The 12324-nt window shown below is 42.0% G+C and overlaps 1 protein-coding gene across 7 annotated transcripts in view; it reads right to left on the bottom strand.

Annotated features, from left to right (window-relative positions):
• Positions 1 to 12077, bottom strand: part of KLHL2 (kelch like family member 2) — a 126369-nt gene extending 114292 nt beyond the window's left edge. For 2 of the 7 annotated variants that reach the window (XM_089912290.1, XM_089912291.1), the window contains exon 1: positions 192 to 281. Coding sequence is in view for 4 of the 7 variants with exons in the window: in XM_022561616.3 (XP_022417324.1) it covers positions 192 to 317; positions 11850 to 11875 (152 nt within the window). In the remaining 3 variants the exon portion in view is untranslated. The other 5 variants (XM_089912288.1, XM_022561617.3, XR_016393360.1 and 2 more) reach the window with 5 other exon arrangements.
• Positions 12078 to 12324: the final 247 nt, after the last annotated feature.

Raw genomic sequence — 12324 nt, 5'->3', positions numbered from 1 at the left:
AGTGGCTACCATATTGGACAGTGCAGCCTTATACCATTCACGCTTTTGATAAATTTTTTGCTTTCTTCCTTCCTTTAAAAAACTTGCAGAAAAAGCTTTAAATGTTCTCTGTATCAAACAAAGCAAAAATGAGGGGTGGGGAATATATTCACTTTATAGTGAAAAATAAAGGTATGTTAATGTAATAATACCTTCTTAATTCATTCATGACTTTAAAAGCTTTCTTCATATGCCAAGGATTCACTGTCACCGGGCAGTGTTTTTCGGTATTATCATCTTTTGAATCGAGAGGCTTCTGATGACCCTGCTTTGTGCATCTGTACATAAAAGAAAATAACAAAACACAGAAAAAGATCTTATTAAAGATAGCTTAGTTCAGACTTATCAGGCTACAAGAGATACAATGAATGCCCTTCTCCCCCACTCATTTAGAGGAAGTCTCACAGCATTTTTCAACCCAAGACTAAAACACGATTCAGAACACTTTTTGATGGTCACTGTGGTTTTAACAAAAAAGTAGATAATTACCTCCCTGGTTTCAAAGCTCTCTCAAAGGTGGGCACAGAAAATTCAGTAACCATGGTTCAGCAGATACCTTCAGAAGAAATGCTGAGAAATGATTTTCTCTGTTGGAAATTAACCTGCTTTTACATTCTGCAGTGGGCCTATTTACAAACCAAGACAGGAACTGGGTCGTATTTTACACACACTTCAGAAGCTTAGAATCTGATTTGAATTTTGTTTTCTACCTGCAAGGTTATTCACCCCATATACTTTGGACCTACTTTAACGGTTTACTGAGTATTAACTTTAAGGCAGACACTGTACTAAATTTTCTTTCATTGTTTGTTTAATCCTCACAACAACTCTGTGAGCTAATTACTATTATTATCCCCATATAAAGATAAAGAGATTGAGGCAGAAAACAATCTGGGTAAATGGTAGAGCTGATAAGAGTGCAGCTAGTCTGACCCTCAAGGCCATTCTTTTCACTAATGTTCAATACCATTTCCTACATTAAGCAATGGATAGTTAATATCATATTTAAATGTGTAATTTTTAAGAGTACAAAGCTATGTTAGTATTGCTGTATAAATTATTCTTTCGAAATCTGGGAGCGAAAAAATTAACAAATGAAATCAGGGTGCCATTGTGGGGAGGGTTAACTGCATATGGACAGACAAAAGGAACTTTTTGAGGAGATGGTTGCACAACTCTAGAAATTTACTACGATCACAATTATAATGGGTGAATTTTATGGTATGTAAATTATACCTTAATAAAGCTATTAAAGTTTAATAAATTAGGATACCAAATAAAGCCTAAAAAAATCATACTTGTATATACATCACACAAAGAACAAAAGGCAAACATCATTATTTATTGCACCATTTCTTTTCACACCTCTTCCTTTCCTGACCCATTTCTGAAAGAATAATTCATTCTTTAAATATTATTAATTCAGCAAATAATTTTTGAGTGCCAACTATGTACCAAGCACTATTCTAGGCACAAGGAGTATATCAATAAAAATAAAAATCCCTGTCCTCAGGGAGCTTGGAGTTGGGGGGTGGGCGGGGGTGGGGGGCATCGACAAAACACACAACAGACCAGTAGAGTAAGTGGCACGTTAGAAGTTAAGAACTACGGAACGAAGAAAGAGGGCCGGGTAAAGAGAGTGAGGAGTATGGGGGTGATGGTGATGGACTGATGGAACTTGCAGTATTAAACAGGGTGATCAGGGCAGGCCAAATTGAGAACTGAGATTAGAATGAGGACCAGGAGGGGGAGAAGGCCCAGACAGAAGGAATAACTAGAGCAAAGGCCAGTATGCACCTCGTGTGTTCCAGGACATGAGAGCAGGGCCGGAGGGGGGAGTACAGATCATGTAGGACACTAGCTTTTACCCTGAGTGAGCTAATTACTATTATCCTCATATAACAGATAAAGAGATTGAGGCAGAAAACAATTTGGGTACACTAGCTTTTACCCTGAGTGAAATGGCAAGGTACTGCAGAACAGTGACACAACCCAACTTATGTTTTCAAAGGATCATTTTGGCTGCTGGTTGAGAATAGTCTCTATGGGTCAAAGATGAAAAGAGGGAAGCTACTGAGAAGGGTAATGCAGGAGGAGATGACAGTGGCTCAGAACAGCGTAGCAGCAGTGGAGGCAGGAGCAGTGATGAGAAGTGTCTGAGTTCTGGATATATTTTAAAGGAGTGCTAATAAGATCTGTTGACAGAAGGCACGTGCCATGTCAGTGAAGTCTGAATAACTCCAAGTTTTTTAGCCTGAGTAGCTAGAAGCATTGACTTGCCATTAACTGAATGGAGGAGGCTGCAGATAGAACCAGTCTGGAAGTTGGAAGATCAAGGGCTCAGTTTTTACACGTGTTGGTTTTAAGATATCAGGCTTCCAAGTGAAGATGTTCTCAAATTGGCAGATGATTACAGGAGTCTAGAATTTGAGAGAAAAAAATCTAGCTGGAGACAGAAATGTAGTACATGAAGCCATGAAACTCGGGTACTTGAACATTAAGATAAGCCAGCATTAACCACAGAAGTTATCCTTGCTCGTTCCCCCTCCCCCAGAATCAACACTTATTGAGGGATACCTGATCCTTTGAGGGCTCACCCACTAGAAGCGGACATCAGAGCTGCTACCCCACCAACTGAGTTTCTAAAGGGACCTTACAAACGAATTAGTGCCATTGCTGCCTCCAGTGGGTGAGTCCACGGCTGCAGTGGGAGAATGGGACAGTGCACTCTACTCCTTGTGGCCGCGTGCACACGTGCACATGCATAGAGGGATGTTACACCCAGCCTTAGAAAAAGAGCTAGAAGCCAAGAAAGAAAGAACATCCAGATCTGGCAGAGGGAAGTGTGGACACACTTTTTAGTATAAGACATATTCTCATAATGCCATTTCCACCACCTTTTCATTAAGAAAACAGTAGGAAAAGGGGAAATTATGTAGATATATGCAACCTACACAAACTTTCTCACCACGTAACACCGAATATCCACATATGTAGCAAGTTAATGATATTTATATCTGCTTCAAATTTAATTACTTAAGTTTATAACAGAGGGAAAATATAGTATCGAGGACTGGCAAAACTATCATAGAAGGCCTTTCAATGCTCAGAATGGAAACGAAAGCAACTCTGCCCTACAAAGAATATCATTAAGAGTCAAGAGTGTTCGTATTTGCTTAAGAAATTGGGAATTAAAACTTCCTGCATTAAAGAATTAACTTTAAGACAGATACCATACAACAACCAATGTTTATATTGCTGCTTTCTTTCTTAAAGCTAAATATTTTCAGCTCCCACTTCTCTAATACTCCAGAAACTCTGCAAAGAAAAGATTCCATTCGAAGGCTTAAAGAAATAAATAAGAAATAACACCGCATTCTTTTAAGTGTTCTCTGTACTGAGAGCCCCTTACAAATGCAGCACCCTGCCACAGACTTCATTTTCAACACTGAAGTCCTTTCCACAATTTTCTAATTCCTATATGGTTTTGTGTCAGATGGTCTCTCCTTCAGAAGCAGAACTAAGTAACAGAAAATGATACATCATGTCCAAAATTACAGATGTGGAAGATGAACATCCACTAGAAAGCAACCAAGTGGGAGGGAAAGGTTTACCTTTTAAGTTACACCATAAGTACAGTTACCCCTCCCTGCTTCCCTTGTGAAGCGAAGGGCTAGCCTTTTCCAGAAAAGCTCCTATGAGAACCGTCTTCTTTAAACTATCTGGAGGAGATACTTTTTCAAGGTTCTTTCACTTTTAAGTCTTTCCCCCAACTTACATCCCATAACCAGTGTTAAAACTACCCAACAGCCTGTTGTTACAACACATATTCTACAATAATTGAGGGTTCAAGGGTTTGGATCCCAGAACACTGCTAACAGATAATCCAAAAGCCTTCCTTCCACGACTGACTCTTCTACAAATTCCCAGCTGTAGGTAAGGTTGGCTTCTCAGACCGGGTAACTTTCTAACTCTGCCTAAGAACACACTACTGCCAATAACTGAATTCTCAAGAGAGAAGGCAAAGACTCTAATAAGGGCTGTCTCCTTCCAACAGTCAAGATTCCATAACCAACCAAAGGTTTAAACCTCCTGCAAAAATTTTGGGAACATCTTAGAAATAACATACAGTTTCTTTAGATGCATATTATTTGCTCTGGAATAGTGATTTCCAATGGAGGGGACAGAAGGACCACATGACCCAAGCAATTTTTCTAAACTACCCATAACCATCCCTCTTCATGTGAAGATTCAGGCAAGCCCTTTTTACAGGTCTAGGCATACCAGAATGACAGCATCTCGAGGAGTAGGGGGAAAAGACAGCTATGTATGATTTTTTAAAAAAGAAGGTGATGTAATATGCCCCACCACCCACTTACCTCCCACCACAGGACAATCATCTCAGATAGAGAACGAACACTTTAGGAAATAGAGGTTGTTTATGTTTTCAAGGTTTTCTGGTGGAAATAATGCTGTAAGTCATGTGAATGATGCAGCTGAAAAATTTAACAGGGGACCAGACATTTTCACACTCAGGACAAATACTCAGCCTCTGGGTGGCCAGCATCTCTACTCTCCCCTTTGCCTGTACACCTCAAAAGCTGCAAGACTCCCCTGCTTGCAATGAGTCACCCACCATTACTTATAAATTTCTGCCAAGTTCACGTCAGCAGCTGATGTTTTCAAAGTCACCATCCATGTTATACTGCTATGAAGTTCTCCATTACTTTATATCTCTTCTATTTTCTCTGCTGTCTTCCGAGCTAAACTTGCATTTGGAAGCTGATTATCATAAGAACATTGCTCCCATAACAAGTCCAGGATATAAGAAGTAGAGATTCAACCATAACTCATACTTTAATACTTGTTGTGCCACTCTACAGTTTCCTAACAAAATACACTCACATCCTTCACCTCACCCAAATAACCACCTTATTACTTAGAGGTTGTAAAAGTGGGAGGCTTTCTCCACTGGAAACATTTTGGTTTGTGGTAGAATTGTGCTTTCAGTCTTTGCAATTAGCTACATGCAAAAAGACCTGCTCTGCAAATTTTTTTCAACTGCTTGGAATTTACACTTTTATCAGGTACAGACCCAGCAGACTAACTGTAATCAATGAACATATGGTCATATTACCAAATAATGTTAATGTCTGCCCTACAGACATGTAAGAACTTGAATTAGACCTTCAGTACACAGACCTTTAGAACTGAGTATGAAGCATCTTGTGAGATAAAAAAACTCCTATCCAGTCACAGAACACCATACAGACAACATCATAACAATGCCACTGAATACATTAGTATAGTACATGTATTGCTAAAAGTTATGTTTCCAATTTCCCAGAGCTGGAAAGGAAAAGTCTAGAAAAGCTGGCCATGCTCAATTTTACTAAAACAGCTTAGCACTTAAAGCGGAGTGCTGAACCTTCCGGAGGATGGAGGGGGGCCTTCGCCCTGTCCTCCCCCAGGACCAGGATGTGGCCTTCGAGAGAAACACCGGCAGGAGGAGGTAGCTGGGACTCTGAAGTGCAGAGGTGACGAAGCTCTCTGATGCTAGAACAACAGAGCTGTAAAATGCTCTGCTTCAGTTCAACCCCGCTCCCTCTAACCTACGTGACAAACAGAGGACAACCTGGCACTTTTTGTCCCTGATAGTGATTACTACCAGGAAAGCGACCAGGGTAAAAGCATGTCTTATGCAAGATCAGTCTTATTTTAAAGCATATGTTATAAACAATTAACACAGCATTGTCAGAGTGGGATATCTGTGAGGTGCTAAAATAGGGAGGAGAAGGTTGATGATCCATTTCAAACATTTCCATGTCTTTTATCACTCTCATTTCTGAACTTTCTTTTGTCACTTTTCCTATTACCATCACTTGGCTGGTAAGGGGGCAGCACTATGACTTGGCATATTCAGTTGACTGGGCTACATTTCCCAGCATTTAATGAAAAGGCACTGGAAGAGGAGCAAAATCAGCTGGAAGAAATGAACTGCAGTCCTAGCCTGCAGATACTAACCAAGTGACCTTGGATTAGTCCCTTAGCCTCTCTGGGCTTCAGACTGTGTACGTATAAAATAAGGTTTTTGTTATTCCACAGATCTGTCTAATAGGAAATGTAATATGAAAGTCAAAGATAGTGACACCTCACCTACTTGCCTCAGGAGCTGTATAAGCACTAAATACTATGTGAATGTAAACACAGTTAAGAAGAAAAATGTTGGAGTTAGGAGCTAAACTGAACATGGAGATACATTTTTATGGATTTTCTTGGCCTTCTTCATTTTTAATTGCAACACTAAATTAAAAGTTATTGGCAATACTCCAGACCACCACCACTGTTAATAAATCAAGTAGGTAAGCACTGCCTAGCCCATTGCTGCCCTATACTAAGCAGGGTGAGGGATTAGGATGCTGAACACAGAAACCTTCTCCAGTTACCAGCCAACTGAGGAGGCACTTCAGGAACCACCAGGGAATGGCACGAAGTCCGTACACAAGTGCAAGATTATGTGCTACCAATTATAAATAGTATAGGAATTGCAAAGAGGAGCTAGAATGAGTTGATGTATACAAGGAAGACTTTGTGAAGGGGATGGGGCTCCAACTGGGCCTTGGAGGAATTCTAAGTTGTTTTAGCTGAGGACAGGACAGGAAAAGGCTGGAGACTCCTGGCTTGTGATAAGGTATAGTTTACCTTGGGAGGTTAAGGCACATAATGATTTTGAACATATAAGATAAGGCCAAAATGATGGAGGGCTGAGACTTCCTGGCTGAGATATATGGTTTTGTTAAGTGTTTGACTTGATTCGATGTTGCAGGGGTGAGGGGTGGGGGGTAAAAACAATAGGTGGACTGAAAGGTGATGAGAGAACACCTAAGAGTTCAACAGGAGAAATAATCCAGGTATCAAGGGATGAAACCTTGAGTATCATCAGAGTATCAGCAATCAGAATGGACACTTGAAACCAACACTGTACAGTTCCTGGGAGCTGATAAAATGTGGAGGATGACGAAAGAAAGAGAAATCAAAGAACATTACAAGGCTTTGTATATCCAGGACCAGAAGAATGATTATTCCACTAAGTGGAGATGTTATAAAGGGAAGTCAGTTTGAGAACAAAGATTATGAAAACTCAGTTTTAGACATGTTGAATCTGATGTATGAGCTAAGGGTAGATGTTCCGTAAGAAGCTCAAAATTCAAAACTGAGGCACAGATCTAGAGCCCAGGCTTAAGATACAGATGAAGCCACAACTTAGTGATTAATAGCCGACTGAAAAGAAGAATTGGCCAAGGCCTGCAGCTGGGAGAAACAGCTACTGCCAACGAACAGAAGCCATGTAAGCCAAAAAAGCAATCAACAGAGAGAGATTAGAGTCCCAGTTTCTCCTCTACTTGATAAGCTTGGGAATGTAACTTAACCTCTGAAAGCTAATAATAATAAGAGACCTACACTTCATAAGGTAGGTTGTTGACAAGATTAAATGAGATAAAGTAATCAAATAAATAAAGTAAATCACCTTTAACAACCTAAAAACTAGAGCAGGAAACCAAGAAAAAGTAGTGTCATGGCAAGCAAGGGCCTGTTTTTCAAGGCAGGATCAGTGAAAAGAACTAGTCGAAAAATACTTTAGCAAATGCCCATAGCCTGAAATTCGAGACAGAAAAGTACACAACACAAAGTACACAGACACACCCACTACAGTAACTGTATCATGTATTTGTTTACTGTCAGTTTCAACCATGAGGAAAAGGGACTTCGTTTTGTTTTCTGAGATATTCCCAAAGCCTGGTCACCAAAGGCACCCAATAAATATGAATAAAAAACCTGAACTCTCTCATTGTAAACAGTAAATACATCTGGAATTTGGTAGAATTCTATAGAAAAGCATCTGAAAGGCAATTTCCATTCTCTGTATCACCTTGAAAGAACTTTCCGCCTGATCTTAAGAAAGAATTTCACTTGCTTTCATAAACACTCTTTGTGCAGTTCCGTAACAACCACAGCTGAGTAGATGTACAATCACCTTCACAAAAGCACACTTACTAATATTTACTGATGCCTACTATGTGCATAAGAAAATGTAAATTAGAAACAAGAGGTTTAGGACTATTTGGTGGGAGGGGGAGGAGTGATTTCCCAGAATCAGAGACTACTACATAAATGCTACCTATTTTCAGAATCCACTTCTCAAGTTCCCAAATGCACCTCAAAATTTTCCTTATATATGACACTTCAACACATGTTGATGCACACGTCTTCTTTCAACATCACCATGTGGGCCATTATCGTTCCTGAATATTTTAAACGTCTTTGTCTATCATTAAGGAGATTCACCTATGATCAGAGAGGTGCCCAATTTATACTTAGGACTAGTTAAACAAAAACAAGAATACATTCCAAAGGGTTATAAAAGGCAAACAAATGAATACTGGGGTAACCCATGCCAAGGTTCCAAATTCATAGTAATTAAATCTTAGAATTAGAATGAACATTAAAGGTCATCTGGTCCAGTGGATCGCAAACATCAGGTTTCAATGAACTTTTTATTGATCTGTGACAAAATGGGGACAATGTGTACGTTTTCATAAAACTAAAAGTACTCAATTTAAGAACTATCCTTTGGCCTGAGATTATGTACTTCCCTGTATTGGGGGAGGGGCACTAAAATGTCCTTTCTTTTACAAAAAGATGATGATAGTTGATAATTTTATCTTTTTTTTTTTAACTTGGCTAAACAAAAAACTTAGCAATTCTATGTTGGACTTCAGTTTTTTTTTAATTTTACAGTCAGTGAAATCCAAAAATATGAGAATCTGTGCTCTAATCCAACTAATTTTCTGCTGCCTAAATCCCTCAGAATACAGTCAACAAGATGTTTGTCTGCCTATGCTGAACATCTCTAACGCTCAAGAGCTTCCAGTGATGTGGAATGCACTGAAAAAAGACATGGCTGTATACCTGAGGCATGTTTGGAAAAGCAAGAAAGCAAGGCCTACAGGGAGAAAGCCAACTTGTGAAAGAGGGCCAGTAGGAAAATGAAGGCCAAGAAAACTTTTCAGTGAGGTCAAAGGGATGCACTCTGTCCTATACTCACAGTCTTCCTTCAACTTAGTAATTATGAAAATCCTTTACAAAAATAACTATAAAAGCTAGAATGTATAAAACATTCCTGAGGTCAGGGCTGATCAGTTTACAATTCCTTTCACACATCTCAGTTTATTGTCTGAGACAACTCCTTTGCTAACCTACATATAATTTTAGTTGAACACTTTTCAGGTTCAGTCAGGCAAATGTCCCATGGTCTTAATATCACCCAGATCCAAAAATGCAGGAGAATCTAAAAGCCACATACACTCAAGGATGCAAAAAATAAGAGAGATATAAAGCCCATGACAATCAACATGAGAATCAAAAAGGATGAGAAGAACGTGAAGGCAAGAAGTAGAAAGAGCAGAAGAAATTTTAAAAACCTAATCTCAACAAGCCCATCTGAAGGAACTAGGGAGCCTGGACTAATAGTCACCTGCATCCCTCCAAGACAATGTCTAACAGGCTGAAAGGGAGCAAGGTGGGATTTGAAAAGGATGCAAAACTGCCTGTTAAAAGAGAAGGGCAAGCAAAAGTATCACACTCAGTGCCAGGGAGAAACTAGCATGCAAACATTTGCAGAAGAAATGAATTAATAAACAGACATTTATGCAAAGAGGATCTGAGTCCCTGCTTCCACCACATCATCCAAGGCACTTTAAGCCCACCTCAAACAACTTTCTTTGCCTTTAAGCTCAAGCTAAAAATCTAACCTTATGAAAAGCTGAGCCCGCCCAATAACTTGCACTGGCCTCTGACCTAGCTAAGCTTTAGCACAGCGAGGCCTGACAAAGCTCCTTCCCCAAGAACTGCCATTTCTCAAATCCAGCACCCATGATTCAGTGTGGAAGGAAAAAAAATTATTGGGAGTAGAGGCAAATAGGTCAAGGGGTGGGAAGAAAAACTATTCTGATGCACAGAAAGGTAAAAAAACACTATAGTTCTGGAATTGGGGCTACTCCTAGATAGACCAAATGAAAACAAAACCTATTTGTATTTACCATTAAATGAACAGAAACAAAAGTCTCACCAAGTTCAGCCACCCATGGCTGAACAGAGTTTTTTGGGTTTTGGTTTTAACTATTCTTTCATCCCTGTTGGCATTCAGGCTTTCCATTACATCTCAGCCTCTCATTGTTCCAGCACTACTGATGAAGTCTCAATAGCAAAGAACTGTGCTGAACACCAAAATTCTGATTAGTTGATGTCTTAGATTCAGTTTATCAATATTTGCATGCACACATTTATTTCATTTTAATTATCTCTATTTAAATGATTTTTAATATCTCTCCTCCCTCCCTCCAGAGCCTGCTTTTCCACACCCTTTTCTCACCTGCATTCTAAGGTCCCCCTTTTCTTTCCTTTAGTTCCCTCTGCTCCAGAAGCAAAACAGGGACTGCAGCGAACTGATATAAAGGGGGCAGGTTTACGACAAATATCATCCTATGTGGGATACCCTCTATACTATGTGTTGTCTATAGACAAGTAGCATTTCCTGCCTTGCGTGCCTCTGAGCCTGGGCAGAACTCGTGTGCTGATGCTGTGCTCACACATGATGCTAACAATCCACCATCACGTTTCCTAGAGGTTCAGGAGCCTTCCCGAACCTGCTGAAGAACATGACCAGATGACAAAGTCTTCAAAGCGACAGCCATCACCAAGCAACTGAGCTCTTATTCCTACCAGCCCAGGAGGGTCAATTCAACAGTCGTAGGTACTCCTTAAATTTCCATGACCTGTTCCACTCAAGCTAAAATTTCTGTAAGGCACTTTTTAAAAGTGCCAGAATCCTATGAGCACTCCTAAAAAGACTCAACATCAAAAAAATTTTCAGCCCAAGCCAAATATTTATATTTTGGCTGGTATTCTGCCAAATAGCCACAAGAGGCTGGTGTGATACAACTGCCCTGGAGTGAAGCTGGCCAAATCTAAGTGAAAAACAATAAAGCTCCAAGAATGAGCTGTCATGAAAAGGTACACGGTTCTTAGAATGAGATTTTTTGGCGGTTTGAAAAGTCAGATTCAAAGGGCTCTTGTTACTTCATAAAGGTTAAACTAAAGAAAGCAAATCAAAATTGAAATGTTGAAAATTCCTGGGGATTTATAGTCCACTTTTAACAAAATGCTAAAAAAAAAAAATCTTGTATTGAATAATGCAATATCTTCAATGTCTCCCACATAATTGTTCAGCTTATTTCTGGAAACAATTTTGTCGCAGGTGGTCTTGACTGTACTTGGGTACTAAGGAAAAAGACACCTGTGCCTGATAGGTCGTACACTAACTAATTCGCCCAGGGTGCCAAAGAAACAGAAGATGCTGTGATTTCTGGATATGATTTTCTGCAGTGCCAGGTAAAAGAGGTCACATGCCCTGTTCAGCCGCGGCTCGGCTCGTTCCGAGTGATGTGCAAGCTCCTCGGACAGAATTTTGCTAAGAATTCGGAGAAGCAGGCAAGCTGAGTGGAATTCCTCTCGGCACCGGCGTCTGTACTTTGCAGCTTCCTTTTCCGACGGCCTCGCGCGCATCCTGTGTCTCCATCCCGCGGATGCTCGGCCCTCCCGAGACTCCCGCTCACCGGCGGAGGACCCTCCCCGCACACCGCGCGGTGACGCCCCGCCCGCCAGCCAGGCTGGGTTCCGCCCGCCGCCCGGCCCGCCGCCGGCCCTGCCCGGCCGCAGCGGCCCCGCCCGCCGCCCGTCAGCTCACTCACGCGGGAGGCCGCGGCGGCATCTCCATGGCGGCTCCTCTCAGGCTTCAGCTCGCGGGCACCCGCCGCCGCCAGCACCATTCCAGCTGCGGACGCCTGCCCAGCCCGCCCGCCGCGCCGCGTCCCATCCGCCCGGGCGCCCGCCCGCCGCCCGCACCCGCGCTACACCCGCGCCGCACCCGCACCCAACCCCGAGGTAGCCCAGCTCCGCCAGCCCCGCTCGGCTGGCTCGCTCAGCCTGCCGGCGCTGCTGGGGGCGGGGCTGCAGGCGGGCACTTCCGGGTGTGACGGGCCCTCGAGACCCCGCCCCGCACCGCCCCTTCCTGCAACCGCGAAGTACGGGGTGGGTCCGCCGGCCCAGACGCTGGAGCTGGAGACGTAAGGGTGCGGTCTCGCCGGAAAGCACGGCGTCCCTCAGCTCCGCGTTCCCTGACTGTCCCGCTCCACAGGCGCGCTCGCTCTGTCCTTTCCCAGCCTG

Source organism: Delphinapterus leucas, chromosome 5, assembly GCF_059928025.1.
Source record: "Delphinapterus leucas isolate spDelLeu-1000000601 "Yukka" chromosome 5, BTC_Dleu_Yukka2, whole genome shotgun sequence".
Lineage (NCBI taxonomy): Eukaryota > Metazoa > Chordata > Mammalia > Artiodactyla > Monodontidae > Delphinapterus > Delphinapterus leucas.
Note: the sequence above shows the minus strand (reverse complement) of the source record. Positions and strands in the feature narration are given on the sequence as shown.